This window comes from Vipera berus (genome assembly GCF_964194415.1).
Source record: "Vipera berus genome assembly, chromosome: 1".
NCBI lineage: Eukaryota > Metazoa > Chordata > Lepidosauria > Squamata > Viperidae > Vipera > Vipera berus.
In genome coordinates, this window is record NC_138202.1 from 307540111 (window position 1) to 307556121 (window position 16011).

Here is a 16011-nt window from a genome sequence, read left to right on the forward strand (position 1 = left end):
TCAACTCCCAGCTTTGCTGGCTGAGGAATTCTGGGAGTTGAAGTCCACAAGTCATAAAAGGGCCAAGTTTGAAGACCCCCTGATTTAGATCTACGCACGCGCCGTCGGGAACCAATAGGGTCCCGAGTTCCGCTGCGCAGGGCAAGGAGGCGGCGGCGGCTTGGGTACAACCGACCATGCTGGTGGGCGGGACTCGTTAGAAGCGACTGCCAGGTTTGGATGAGAAAGCAAATGGGCTTGGTCGGGGAGTGAGCGGCGGTGGTGTTGCTGGGCTGGAGCGAGCGGCCGTTGCCCGGCGAGAGCCCTTCTCTCCTCGCTCCCCCGGCCCCCGTTCCGCGGCGCGAGCGCGGATGAAGATGGAGCCCTAGCAGCTGGGACCATGTCGGAAGCGACTCGGAGCCTTCTGCAGCGCTGGGGCGCCAGCTTCAGAAAAGGGACCGACTTCGACTCCTGGGGGCAGCTGGTGGAAGCGATCGACGAGTATCAGATGTGAGTGGGGGGGTGGTCGGCGGCGGCGGCAGCAGCAGCAGCAGCTTCAAAGGGTCGGGCTGGCTGAAAGGGAGCTGCTGCGGGAAGGGCAGAGCCTCTGGGTGGGGCGAGAAGTTGGGGTTCAGGCACCCGCGGGGCTGGGTGCGTCTGGCGGGGCTGGGCGGAGCCCCAAGGGGGTGACCCGGAGGGCAGGCAGGCGCTACAAAGCCTCTGGGTGGGGCGAAGGGCAGCTGCAGGCGACCAGGGGCGAAGGGCTGCTTCAAGAAGACGGCCAAGGGGAGAGGAGGTTATGCGAGGGTCTCTCTGGTCGTAAATACTTCGCGCTAAGGAGGCTTTGTCTGGCGCGAAGGGTCTAGGGCAGGGGTAGGCAACCTCGGCTCTTTTATGACTCGTGGACTTCAACTCCCAGAATTCCTGAGCCAGCTATGCTGGCTCAGGAATTCTGGGAGTTGAAGTCCACGAGTCATAAAAGAGCCGAGGTTGCCGACCCCTGGTCTAGGGGACGAAGAGGGGGCTCTGGCGTCGAGGCTACAGAATTGGGGAAGCCCTCCTGGCCAGCGTCGCTTCCACCACTGCCCCGTGCCTGTGTCTAAATATAAGATGCTGAGGCTCTTGCTGTCGATCTGCATTAGATTGGTGCTTGGAAATGTATTGGTTTGTTTTTTTTTTAAAAAAAGATAAAATGCCAACAAAATGATTCCGCTAATGTATATGCGGCTCCCCCCCCCCACACCCAAGCTCTGAACGTTTTTTTTTAGGTTGGGCAGCTTTGGGATATCTAAGGGAAGTTTTGGCCTTGGAAGCCACCTGTTGTTTCTAGATCATTCATCTGAACCATGGGATTCCTTTTCAGGGTCATCACTTGCACTACCAGGTGTATAATGTAGTCGAAATGGGGAAAAAAGAGTTTTTGTGGATTGATTGCTTCTCTTTTAATGATTTAAAATTGTGTATTTGGCAGCTCTAGTCCCATTCCTGATAAACCAGCTAGGTTTCCATATAGTATTTGGCTAACTTTTTTATTGAACTGCCACAAGAGGATATTTTGTAATATTAATAGCTTGTTAGGAAGCAATTAATATATTGTCTGGCCAATTGTTGCTTTTGAAAACTCCCATGGCTTCAGAAACCTCCTGGCTGGGGAAGGAATCTAGCTGAGAGAAATTTCTGAAATTGGCTCTTGGGAGGAAATTAACATTTCTTTGGCTTCTGACAATTATATATCATATTGAGTAGTTGATATCCATTAACTTTTTTGCTTTCAGAATATACAAATTAATTTTATTCCCAACACGAAAGTGTCCCTCCCTAAATTGCAGTTAAGGAGAACTTGTATGCTATTTTTTGTTTGCTATTAAGCTATTCCAAGACCTCCAAGACTAACATATGTTATGCTACAACATCATTTATTTATTTTTATTTATTTTAATTCCATTTATATCCCGCCCTTCTCCGAAGACTCAGGGCGGCTTACAAGCTTAGCAGTAGCCTTCATTCTATGTATATGCCTGCTTATTAGGGCTTTCATACACCCCCCCAAGCGGCATTATTAAAAAGTCAGCTTAATTGCCCCCAACAATCTGGGTCCTCATGATATCATGATATCATGATATCTACTTCTGACTAGAGCTTAGCAAGTGCACTTATAGCCTGTTGGTTCAGAATTGTAAAATTATATTGCATGTGTCTAATAAAAGATCAGACATTTATATTTAACTTTTATAGATTAACCTGAGCAGTTAGGAATCAAAAATGTCATTTGTTGCTTTAATTAAACTGTTGAAAGATTACATTGGGAGGGAGGTTACTGAATGCTTAAATGTTTATAGCATTTCCCTTGCCCATCCAGTTGGAATGTGCAACATTTTGAAGTCTTGATCTATAATTGTATGCATTTCTAAGAGCTTTACGGATCAAGGCCTAGGCTTCCATTTTATAGTTTCATAATATGGCTAATCAGCCAGTTAGTAATCTCTCTTTTTTATTGTTGATCTCTAACTGGAATTTAAAGCATTTTTATTTTAGTGGTATTTGCATAAGCTATAGTCATTGAAAGCTGTATCTGAATTTATCCAATCCTTTTTAAACTGCTTGTAACTGCTGGCCATTATCACATCTGATACTTAGCATCTATAGATATTTAGATTTAAAGTATGGTGCCCATTACATTTTCTTAAACTATATTGCCTTATCAAAGAGTGACACTATTGTTTTATAAAGGTGAGCTTAGAGATCACATGTTAATTTGCATGCTTTTTCTGAAAAAAGATGGCAAATAAGTAGTTTTCAATATAAAAACAGAAGAAACATAGGTAGTCCTCAACTTACGACCGTAATTGAGCCCAAAATTTTTGTTGCTAAATGAGACATTTGTTAATTTTGCCCCATTTTACAATCCTTGCCACATTGGTTAAGTAAATCACTGCAGTTAAGTTAGTAACACAGTTGTAAAATGAATCTGGTTTCCACATTGACTTTGCTTGTCAGAAGGTTGCAAAAGATGATCACGTGAGCCTGGCACACTGCAGTCATAAATATGAGTCAGTTGCCAAGCATCCCATGGCCCTGGGGATGCCGCAATGGTCGTAAGTGTGAAAAATGGTCATAACTCACTTTTTTCAGTCTCATTGTAACTTTGAAAGTCACTAAATGAACTGTTGTAAGTCGAAGAGTACCTTACCAGTTAGCACATTAGTAACAATATAATATGTCTATGATGATAGATGTATTTGATGTCATATTTATATAGATTTAATATAAAACTTAATGTTATGGTAAAGATAGGTGACAAGAAGTTTTTGTGCAAAACTGCAAATTATGCATAATTTCCAGCGATTTTTGTAGTTTTAATGATTGAGCTAGTGTTATTTAACTGTTTCCCCCCCCCCCCTTACTTCTCAACATTTTCTTAAGTGAAAAAAAGAGACTGGTCCAAACTGTAAAAATAACAATTCTCATTATTATTAAAGGCTGTGTCCTTAGAAAGCCTAGTTATGATTGAATAGTTTGAATAGAACAGAGATGGAAATGACCTTGGAGGCCTTGTAGTCCAGCCCCCTGCTCAAGCAAGAGAACCTATATTTTTATTTATTTATTTTATTAAATTTATATACCGCCCTATTCCCGGAGGACTCAGGGCGGTGTACAGGGAAGATTAAAACAAACATACAAAAATTAAAATCAGATTAAAAACAATTAATTAAATAAAGTCCCCGAAATAAAGTCCCCGAAATATATACCGTCTCAGACAAGTGACTGTCTAGCTTCTTTTTAAAAAATCTCCCGTGATGGAGGGCCCACGATTTCTGGGGGCAAGTTATTCCACTGGTTAGTTAGTCTTTACTGTCAGGAAGTTTCTCCATAATTCCAGGTTGCTTCTCTCTTTGATCAGTTTCCAACCATTGTTTCTTCTCCTGCCCTCTGGTACTTTGGTGAATAACGTGGCCCCATCTTCTTGGTGGCAGCCCCTCAAATGCTGGAATACTGCTATCATGTCTTTTCTTTAGACTAGCCCACGGGTGTCAAACTTGCCACGTCACGGATGTGTCGTGACGTATTGCGACTCTTCTTGCATTGCCAGCAATGGGGTGGGCGCAGCTTCGGTATGATGAAACTGGTCCATGGGCTGGCAGTTTGACACCCCTGGACTAGCCAAACCCAAGTCCTGCAGCCGTTCTTCATATGTTTTAGTCTCCAGGCCTTTAATCATCTTAGTTGCTTTTTTCTGAATTTTTTTCCAAACTCTCAACATCTTTTTTGTGATATGGTGACCAAAATTGGCTGCAGTATTCCAGGTGTGGTCTTCCTAGGGTTTTATAAAGCGGTACTAATACCTCACATGATCTTGATTTTATGTCTGTTTATACAACCCAGGATTGTATTAGCTTTTTTGGCTGCTGCTGCACACTGCTGGCTCATGGTTAAGTGATCGTCCACTAGGACTCCAAGGTCCCTCTCACAGTTACTGTTTTTAAGCCAGGACTTGCCCAATTTCTAGTTGTACCTTTGATTTTTCCTGCCTAAATGTAAAACTTTGCTTTTCTCCACATTGAAACTCATTTCATTGAATAGGACCCATTGTTCAAGTTTGTCAAGATCTTTTGGGATCCTGAGTTTGTCTTCTGGGGTGTTGGCTACTCCTACCAGTTTAGTGACATCTGCAAATTTGATGAGTTCTCCTTCAATTCCCTCATCTAAGTCATTGATGAAGATATTGAAGAGTACTGAGCCTAAGACGGAACCTTGTGGTACCCAATTGCTTACTTCTTTCCATGTGGATGTAGTGCAATTGAGGACTACCTCGTTGAATACGATGCTAGGACCCTCAACAGTGTTTCACTATAAGTAACTTAAATGTGAGCATAAGATCATTTTCCTTTGAACTTCACGCAAAACTATTTTCAAAATTACCGTAGTTTTAGTTGATATGATAGACACATTTGTGAAAGAAAAGTGAAATTTGGAAATGATAAGCTTGAAGTTGTAAATCTAGCCATTTCCAAGAAGTGCGATCAAGTGGGCAGATCTGGAGTTTAAGCTAGCTCCAAGTTACGCTTTTGCAGTTTGATTCATTGTATGGCCGTGCTCAAATTGCCATCTTTCAGCATCAATTTCACATCTTAAAAAAAAAGATCAGTGATTTTTCTCAAGGTTTGCTAACTAAGTAGAGTTTGGGGAGGAAGGGGGACTTTTTTTAGTGGAAAAGTTTATAACATTTTTTGAAAACATGATGAAAAAATGGGTGACAGTGCTTCAGATTTGGTTCCATAAAATATTTAGAATGTTTATGGAGTATGACTGTAGCGTCTTCTGCAGTTCTTTAAAGTAGGTGCATTATTTTCTGTGATCGTGTAGCAGGTGCAGAGTATAACTACAATCCCAAGAAAAGACACCCCTGCTGTAAAGTGTTGCAGACTAGCATTACGTTCATACTCTAAAGCAGACATGTCAAACACAAGGCCCGGGGGCCGGATCCGGCCCGCGAAGTGATTTCATGTGGCCCGCGAAACCACCCTGGAAACAGTGAGGGAACGGCCCCCACTGCCTTGGCCCTGGCCCAGAGACCCTCCTTCTGCCAGAGACCCTCAGATCTGTCCCACTCCTGCCCAGGCACCCATAGGCACCCTTGATACAAACGATGTATAGCTGGCCATGCCCACCCAGTAGGCCATATGCACTCTAGCCACGCCCACCCAGTAGGCCACACCCACCCTGGCCATACCCACCCGGCCCCCTGAGGGCAACCGCAATGCTGATGCGGCCCTCAATGAAATTGAGTTTGACACTCCTGCTCTAAAGCACATTTTCTGAATTTTTTCCAAATTTCTGTATAATTGATATATGATTGAAATACACATTTAGCATGTTTGTATTAACATCTCCCTTAGAATTACAAGTGCAACATTCTATAATATTAAAATATTACAACACTTGAATACTGTCAATCTATAACTCAAACATTTTTCTATTAGGCCAGAGAGTTTTCTGTATAAGAAAATTGAAAATAATTTCTGAAAAAAATAATCTTTGCTTTCTATACATAGATATGTTTTTTCATGACTGAGTTTATGGAGAAAATGTCTAAATTGAAATGATTAAGAACACTTTGGATAAGATTCTTCCCCCCCATTATGCAGCTATTAGGCACTAAAAATCTGTTTCTTGGCTGCCCGTTGCTTGCTGTTTATTTTTTAAAACTTTTTGGTATAACTGTAAATAATATTCAAATAAAATTAAGGCATGTTTACATTACATAGTATTGCATTTTATATCTTTATAGGATTTTTTCCCCTAACTACTCAGAAGTGGATCCCATTGAAATTGAAAGGGTTACTTGCTTAGTGGGAATGATACTGCGGTCTAAATGCAATAAAATATACTTAAATTGATAAAAGAATGTGTATGGATATCCTATTCGCTGTGGAAATTTCTGTATTAAAAATGTATTATGGAAGGAGGACAAGTTTTCTTTCTCAAAATTATATTTTTTTCCCAATTGTTCATTTTTATGTTCAAAATTAAGTGATCACTAACTACTATTGCTATTTTAAAGATGGTGTTTGGAATCCTGAGTGCCTGTTCTTGAAGTTAGAGGATACAAACAGAAATTGAGATGGTCACTTCCTTAGAAGAGTAGAAGCCACTGAATTCTCCCTCATTGGCTTCAGTTCTTTAGGCCAGCTGCTAATGGAAACACCTCGTTTAGAGAACTCTTAAATTTACTTATTCTGTACTTTGTCAACTTCCTTAAACTTGTTAAGATTTTATATTCATATTGCATTTTCTGTGTTATCATTGAGGATAAAAATGTTTCCTATTTAAAATCCATTTTTTGAAAAATGTATTTTTATTTCTAAGTTTATCTGAAAACAAAGTGTCTCTATTTCTAGTACTGTACTAATAAATGTGTTGAATAGAGATCATTTCCGATTATGCAAAATGTATTGCATTGAATATGGAATTGGGTTTGGCAACCTGAATTGGCTGCTTTTTTCTTTCTTTCTGGTTTACAATATCTGTCGGCATTGGTGTAAACCAGGTGTGTAATTTCTTCAAGAAGCACATTTTATTATTACCTTAAAGGCATGTTGTAATGCTATTTTATTGAAATCATAATTATCTATGTGACTAAAAGATAGTTTTAGTATATCCCAGCATCTCCTGCAATATTTTATCTCTTGTTTAGAGGCAGCTCAGAAACTAATGTGAATAACAAATATTCATGTTTCCTGGATACTTTTATAACTTGTGTTTGTGTAGATTACTGTGTATACAGTAACTGAAATAATTATGGTTTGTTACCTAACAGGATTTTTCTAAGTTCTTTCTATTCTTCCTTCATTTATTTTATCTGCATAAAGTAGTTACTGTGATATGAGTTTATTCCCTAAATATACCTGGTGACTTATCAACTAGTTTCCCATCGTTTAGTATTCTGAGCTTGTTGGGACATTTAAAGCGTATTGTGTTCTTTGTCATTGATTGTAAGCTGCCTAGAGTGATGTCAGTAAGCAGCAGACATTTGTTATAATTATAAAGTATGTCATTATTGTTATGGGTCTTCTTGACCTATAACTTTAGTATTAATCCTACCAGTTACCTTTCTTGCTACACATGAAGTTTAGAAGGAATATTAAGATAAAATTTAGGAATTCCCTATGGTCAACATGGAATACTGTAGCAGTAGTTTTTCAAATCTCTGTCTTTAGAGAAGTCTTCATCAGCTTTTCTGTTATGCCATCCATTTGTGTTACAGAGCAGGGCTTTTCAACCTTTTCACCCATTGTATCACTTTTAGGATATGGCAATATCCGAGTATCACCAGTCGCCTAGCAAGGTGTCAAAAACAAAAAGGAAAAAAGTGATGAAGTACTTAACAACAGTTCGCTTAGTGACTGTTCAAAGTTACAATGGCACTGAAAAAAGTGCTCCCCAAGCCACAGCCAAGCAAGACACCTGCCCGCCCGGCGGCGCTCTTCCTCCTGTCCGAGGTTTTCATTGTTGTGAGCATTTCTGTTGAGGATTGGCAGCCGGGGTAGGAGGGGGGTGTTTAGTTTTTATTTCCCTCACTCTGCTGAGTGGTTGCAGCAGGTTTTGGTCACTTCACATGACCCTGGGACACTGTGCCTGTCATAAATATGAATCTCAAGACCCTGGAGATGCTGCATCATTCCAGCTGATCGGTGCTTCTTCTGGGCTCAGCAAGCTAGAGCCTGGCGCTGATCCTGGTGCTTCTGCTGAGCCCTGACAGCCCTGAAAAAGCGCTGATCCTGGCGCTTCCACTGAACCCTGACAGCCCTGCAGCTCCGGCCATCTCTCGCTCAGGCTTGTGCGGTGCTGCCACCGGTTCAGCTCATTCCCCTCCCCACTACCACTTTTCTAGGATGGTCGTGTACCACCTGCCAGGTGCCAAAGTACCACAGGTGGTACCCGTATCACTGGTTGAAAAGCCCTGTTATAGAGGATTATGGAAGATGTAAAGCAATAATGTCATTTGGCCAAAACATCATATAATTCATTGTTCTGCATGTATAAAACTCATGTTAGTAAATTTCAATAATGGTGGATAGCTATCTTTTATGAAATATTGTCTTTATTGATGTTCTGTTTGGATGGTTGTAATACATGTAACTGTTGAAAGTCTCATTACTGGGTATTAAAGTCATTGAACATACAAACAAGTGAATATTTGTCTGTGGTTATTGTTTGTGTGTGTGTAAGGTCAGGTTAGTCTTGACTCCTGCTGGCTGCCTGGATTAGTTATTGCAGTTTTTGTGGCAAGATTTTTCAGAGGTAGCTTGCTATTTGCCTACTTCCTAGGGATGAAAGAGTGACCAAAGTGATGTAGCTGATTTTGTGCCTCATGATCAACCGGTTTCTAGCCTGATTTCTCAACCACTACACCAAAGTGGTTCTTTGTGATTAGCTAATGGATATCAATCTTTGTTTTTTTCTAGTCTTGAAAACGTGGAGAGATGAAGCTTATTCCAGGAGGCAAGCAAATAGAGATTACTTCACTGATGCATCAAACAAGTGGCAATAGGGAAATAAAATGGTTAACTATATGATGAAAAAGGAAAAGTGCCCTAAAACCCCTCAGAATAGATTGAATTCTTGCTTATATAGTTCTTGAAGAAAGCACAAAACTCTAGATTACCTTAAGATGTTTATGCCAAATGTATATTTAGAAGCAAATTCTGTTGAAATCAATGGGATGCACTGCTTCACTCTTTGCACTAAGGGAGATCAGCTGGAAAGCCAAATGTAAAAGGATATGTGATGTGTGTTGCTCTTACGTGGATCTCGTAAGAGAAAAATTACTTCAACTTATCTATCAGTTTTTATGTAGCAAATATATTTTTATATATTAAGATACTATTAAGCTTCAGGTAAGGGGCTGAAGTTATATTTGTTTTAGTGTTTTGGTGAATCTCAAACAACCCAGTCTATGCATGTTAAATATTAGGTTTGAAAGATCACATCTAGTCATGCCACTGGTTGCTTCCTATTCCTCTCACCCAGTAGTTTTTCAGGTATCTGAATACATTTGTAAAGTTTCCAGTTTAAAAGAGGGAGAGATTTTTTTGGATAATGCAATTTGTTGATATTGGGAGTAAATGACTTGGAAACTCTGGAAGTATAGATATTTATTTACTTGTCCAGATGTGTTTCTGGCAACTCTGTATAAAGCAATCTAGGGTCAGCATTGCCTGTTACATGAAAGAATACTATTACAAAGTTACAAATGTGTTGTATAGTATTATTTGTTCCATTGGAAGTGTTGTACCAATACCAATAGATGCATAGATTGGGGGGAAGCAGTTTCTAGATAAAATAATGAAAGCATTATTGTTGAATTGACCATCTATATCAAGGGTGTCAAACTGCCGGCCCGTGGACCGGTTTCATCATACCGAAGCTGCGCCCACCCCATTGCCGGCAATGCAAAAAGAGTCACGATACGTCGCGACAAGTCACGTGACGTGGTGAGTTTGACACTAGTGATCAGACATGTCAAACTTGCGACATCACATGACATCCCGAGACATATCGGGACTATTTTGCCATTGCAGGCAATGGGGTGGGCATGGCGTCCGGATGACGCGTCCAGCCTGCAGGCCGGCACTTTGACACCCCTGAATTCTATACATACTTTAATGCAGAAAATTTTTCTTTTTAAAATATTATGGGATGGATTTAAATTTATAGAAGATGTAAATGTGATACAGATTTACAAAGAGAGTGGATGCTATAAAAATGCTGGTGTTTTTGGCTTTTGTTTTATTTTTGTTTATTTTGAGAGAATTGAAGATGTGGAAAATTTGGTTTGTCATAGGTTGCAGTAGTTTATTTATTTTTACTTTGGGGTGAGGGCAAGGAGGCAAAGTTGCCAGGGCAGAATTTCCCTCATAGTCAATATGAATGAATATGCTCCATTCTCCATGCATAAACAAAAGGGCTATTAGATCGCTAAAGATTAAAACTCTTGTAGAAAATAGATATGTTGGTTTATATATCTTTTTTATTTTATAGGCTTCTTGGGATCACAAAGTACATTCTGCCTGTAATTTGCTTAACGTACTATTCAATTTATATCTCATTGAGAGTACTTTTATAATTAGAGACTCCTTAAAGCCCTTAAATTATTTGTTTTCTTTATCTCTCTCCAGATTAGCAAGACATCTACAGAAAGAGGCACAATCTCAGCCCAACAATTCAGAATTCTCAGAAGATCAAAAGGTACACGATGGTGTATGTTCATTTCATGGTGAATCTATTTTTAGAAGGCATTTTTAATCTGTTTCTTGCAGTCATTGAGATAATTTGCTTGTCTGGGCTATGGTTTACAAGAGCTGGGGTCGTGTAGCAGTGATCTGTATACACCAAGTTCAGATAGCAAACTTAATACTTCAGTTCTTTAAAGAAATAAAATAGCTTGCTAAGAAACAATACCTATTATATTGCATTCATATGTAATATAAATTATCTAAGAAAGTTATCATAATAGAGTATACATGTTTATCTTATTAAACATTTTTTCCTGTATACTAGTTATACATGCCTCCACTACATTAGATAATACATTAGCATAGTTAAATGTGAATATGTGTGTGTGGGGGGGAATTATAATGCGGACAACTGTGTTCTGAAATACCTGTTCTATATCAATTTAACAAAGAGATATATCACTTTTGCTGGATTATTACACTTTTTAAAGAAGAGCAGTCTGGTTTCTTGTCCTGAAAGCTCAAAGCCAAATATTTCAGAGGACAGGTTACCAGAAACACTATACTTCTTCTCCACAGGTTTCTTCCATCAGGAATTCAACACCAGCTTTTTTTCTCAAAAGCATCTTTCTTTCAACCACAGACTGCCACATTCTGCTACGCTATTCCTCTTACGTTAGGCTGTTTGAGAATAAAGAGAGAGTTAAAATTCTGCCTCTTCAATTGTGGTTGAGTTTTGCCATTAATCAGATTGCTCTGATAAATATTAAAAATTACTGGTAGAATTTTACTCAGGCCTGTTCTTCATCCTATGAACTCCTACTCCACCCAAATCTAAACCTGTGAATTTGGAGGCTTTGAGGACATTATTGATTGGGAAGCTGCAGCTGGAAGGTGGACATTCTTTTCTCCCCTCTTCCCCATTCTCTGTAACATGGATGGAAAATACCTTTTACTTATTCTCAGGCTTTGTTGGATCTCTGCCATTAAGTAATGAATCCTTCATGTAAAAAGTATATGATGAGGCATAGGGAAGAGGATTTCCCTGCCTTGCCAAAGTACATCCTACAAAGGCATGGATTTGTTCTTAGGGGGAATGGGAGTTGTTTTACGAAATAGTTGGAGGCAATAGCTCTTGTGTTAATGTTAAGATGTAATCTCTGATGTATATGTTGGGTTGACCAGGAAATGCTCCTTATTCTTTAGAGTAGCAAAACTTCTGACATTTGGATAATTTTATGATATCTCTCTCTCTCCCTCTCCCTCTCCCTCTCTCTGTCTCTGTCTCTCTCTCTCTCTCTCTCTCTCTCCTTCCCCTTCCTTCCTTCCTTCCTTCCTTCCTTCCTTCCTTCCTTCCTTCCTTCCTTCCTTCCTTCCTTCCTTCCTTTTTCCATGCTAAATTTTGACACCTTGTGTTTTTGGCACCTGAAAAAAGTTTTTTTTCTTTTTCTGGCCATATGAAATCATAAAAATAGAAAGTATAGAAAATATTTTTATTTTAGAAGATTATTCTTAAAAACTTATTTAAGTTTCTGAAAAGATAGAATTTCATTGGAGCTACAAAATTCTGCATGAAATGAGAAATGTGTTTGTTTGGTGATGGCTAACAAATCTAGTGATCAAGGAATTTTTAAGGTTGTTTTTTTTTGAAAAATATAAAGATTCACTTTGTTAATTTAATGTGTTTAATGAGATATTTTTATTGGTGAACAGTAAAGTGCCTTGTTGGGGATAGGATCACTTAGAAAAACATTACTGTAGCCAAGTCTAGCTGTAGTGTTTTAATTTTTTTAATATTTGTGTTGGGTGCGGTTCCTGAGAAACAGTTGTGAATAATACTTTTTGGTATCTTGCCACAATTCAGAAGAGGCTTTTACTTTAAAAAATTATCTCTAAAACATTCAAGAAAATCTGTTCAGAATACTTTCATTCTTCAACTCTCAAGTTTCCATACTCCCCTTAATGACGGGTCCAAGCTTTGGGACTCCGAGAGGTGGTTGGGCTTGGACAGGGGCCTCGAGTTAAGACGCGCTAAGAGGCCCCTGATAAGATTCTTAGCCGGTTATTTTAAGAGGTTAGGGAGGGGGAGGAAGGGGAGGGTGGGGAAGGAATCTGTAACCGGCACTCAGTCTGGACCTGTTAGAGGTCCCGACGGGACGGGGTCGGGGGAGGTGGCTGCTGGCGCTGGGAATGTGGGGGTGGGGCATCGAATCCCCACGGCGATAGGGTATGGCAGCAGGTGTTTGCGCGGAGGGCCATATCAACATCTGGGATCGCGCCCCCGCTATCTCCGAGCGGTGGCGCGCTCCGACCCTCCGGTTAGCACCCTCCTACCCGGGGATGAGGGTGATCAGGCCCCTGAGCTCAGGTTGGTCTATTTTAACGCTAGATCCGTAGTTAACAAAGCTCCCCTCATCCGTGATCTGATCGAGGAGGAATGTGCGGATCTAGCGTGCATCACGGAAACTTGGTTGGGTTCGGAGGGAGGGGTGCCTCTCACCGAGTTATGCCCGCCAGGTTTCCGGGTGCTGCACCAGCCACGGGCTCAGGGCAGGGGTGGTGGGGTGGTAGTGGTTATTCGGGAGACTTTGTGTCCCCGGGAGGCCACCATTGTCCAGATGGCCGGGAGTGAATCCCTCCTCTTGAGATGTGGTCCTCGGGTTCAGTTGGGCTTGTTGCTCACATACCTGGCGCCCAGCTGTGTGGCAACAGCCCTGCCTGAGCTGCTCGACACCCTCTCAGGGTTGGCGGTGGAGTTCCCCAGGCTTATAGTCCTGGGTGACTTCAACCTGCCATCACTGGGGGGGTCGTCGGAGTTAGCTCGGGAGTTCATGGCTTCCATGACAGCCATGGGCCTGACCCAGGTTATTGAGGGCCCTACTCACGAGGGGGATCATACTCTCGACCTGGTGTTCCTGTCTGGACAGTGGTTGGATGATCTGGGAGGGGGTTCTCCGTCCATCACCCCTCTGTCATGGTCAGATCATCACCTCCTGAGGCTGGTTTTCCGTCATGCCATCCCCCGCCGCTGGGCGGCGGAACCGACCAGGTGGTTCCGCCCCAGGCGCCTAATGGACCCGGATCGGTTCCAGAGGGCGCTTGGGCCGATACCTATCACCCTTACCCACAGCCCAGTCGATGCTCTGGTGGAGGCCTGGGAAACGGCCGCCACCAGGGCACTCGACTGTGTTGTACCCATGCGACCTCTGACTCGGCGCAGATCCCGTTGGGCTCCATGGTTCTCTGTGGAGCTCCGGGAGATGAAGCGTCGGAGACGAGGTCTAGAGAGCGGTTGGAGATCCAGCCGATCCGAATCCGACCGATTGCAGTTAAGAACCTTCATAAGGTCTTATCTTGCGGCGATAAGGACGGCGAAGTCTAACTACTTTGCCGCCCTTATCGCGTCCGCAGATAATCGCCCGGCCGCCCTGTTTAGGGTGACTCGCTCCCTCCTTAACCAGGAGGTGAGGGAGGATCCCTTGCAGGGACGAGCCGAGGAGTTTAGTCATCATCTGACGGACAAAATCGCTCAGATCCGGACCGGCTTGGACTCTGACTGGGCAGAGTCTGATGTGGAGGAATCAGGCGGTCTTGAGCACGTTATCTGGACTGAGTTCGACCCTGTTTCCCCTGATGATGTGGACAGGATCATGGGGAGACTGAGCTCCACCACCTGTTTGTTGGATCCGTGCCCCTCCTGGCTAGCTTATGCGGCTCGGGAGGGAACACGAGGCTGGTTCCATGCAGTGATAACTGCTTCTTTGAAGGAGGGTGTCTTCCCTGCCGCCTTGAAGGAGGCGGTGGTGAGACCCCTCCTCAAGAAGCCTGCTTTGGACCCGGCTGTTTTAAACAACTATCGTCCAGTCTCCAACCTTCGCTTCCTGGCGAAGGTTGTTGAGAGTGTGGTGGCGCATCAGCTCCCTCTGTTCCTGGAGGAAACTGATTATCTGGACCCGTACCAATCGGGCTTCAGGCCCGGACACAGCACGGAGACGGCATTGGTCGCGCTGGTGAATGATCTCTGGAGGGCTAGGGACAGGGGTTGCTCCTCTGTCCTGGTCCTATTAGATCTCTCAGCGGCTTTCGATACCATCGACCATGGTATCCTGCTGCGGCGTCTCAGGGGGTTGGGAGTGGGAGGCACCGTCTTACGGTGGTTCTCCTCCTACCTCCAGGGCCGCTCGCAGTCGGTGTTGACAGGAGGGCAGAGATCCGCCCCGAGGTCTCTCATTTGTGGAGTCCCTCAGGGGTCGGTTCTCTCGCCCCTCCTGTTCAACATCTACATGAAGCCGCTGGGCGAGATCATTCGTGGTTTTGGGGTGGGGTATCACCAGTATGCTGATGATACCCAACTTTTTCTTTCCACCCCGAACCAACCCAGTGATGCCCTCTCCGTGATGTCCCGGTGCCTGGAGGCGGTCCAGGTCTGGATGGGGAGAAACAGGCTTCGTCTCAATCCCGCCAAGACTGAGTGGCTGTGCATATCGGCGTCTCGGGTTAACCAAGTTATTCCACCTCTAATGATGGGGGGTGAGGTGTTACCCCCCGTTGATAGGGCTCGCAACTTGGGCGTCCTCCTGGATTCACGGCTCAATTTTGAAGATCACATAGGAGCCGTGACCAGGGGGGCTTTTGCACAGGTTCGCCTGGTGCGCCAGTTGCGTCCCTATCTGGACCGAGACGCCCTACGCACAGTCACTCATGCGCTTGTGACCTCCCGTTTGGACTACTGTAACGCTCTCTACATGGGGCTGCCCTTGAAGACCACTCGGAGGCTTCAACTGGTGCAGAATGCGGCCGCGCGAGTTGTAATGGGGGTTTCCCGATACTCCCATGTAACACCTCTACTCCGCGAGCTGCATTGGCTTCCGGTTGCCCTCCGGGTGAAATTCAAGGTGCTGGTTATCACCTATAAAGCCCTATATGGCCTGGGTCCGGGTTATTTGAGGGAACACCTGCTGCCGGCATCAAACGCCCTTCGCCCAGTGCGCTCCCACAGGGAGGGTCTGCTCAGGGTTCCGCCGGTGAGAGATTGCCGGCGGGTGACACCCAGGGATAGGGCCTTCTCAGTGGGAGCGCCTGCCCTCTGGAACCAGCTGCCAGTAGAGCTGAGGACTGCTCCCGACCTCCGATCATTCCGCCGGGGCCTGAAGACCTGGCTCTTTGAGCTCTCGGGCCCAGGCTGAGGGGAAAATTTTAACTGGGGTTTTAATGTACAGGGTGAATTTAATGCTTTTTAAATTGGTTTTAACTTTTGTATGTTTTGATTTTAATTCCCTGTAAACCGCCCTGAGTC

The 16011-nt window shown here is 43.3% G+C and overlaps 1 protein-coding gene across 3 annotated transcripts in view; it reads left to right on the plus strand.

Annotated features, from left to right (window-relative positions):
• Positions 1-192: 192 nt before the first annotated feature.
• Positions 193-16011, plus strand: part of AIDA (axin interactor, dorsalization associated) — a 30411-nt gene continuing 14592 nt past the window's right edge. The window contains exons 1-2 of one of the 3 annotated variants that reach the window (XM_081312636.1): positions 193-489; positions 10659-10728. In XM_081312636.1, coding sequence (XP_081168762.1) covers positions 380-489; positions 10659-10728 — 180 coding nt within the window. In that variant the 5' untranslated portion in view covers positions 193-379. The remainder of the gene's footprint in view (positions 490-10658; positions 10729-16011) is intronic. The other 2 variants (XM_081312638.1, XM_081312637.1) reach the window with 2 other exon arrangements.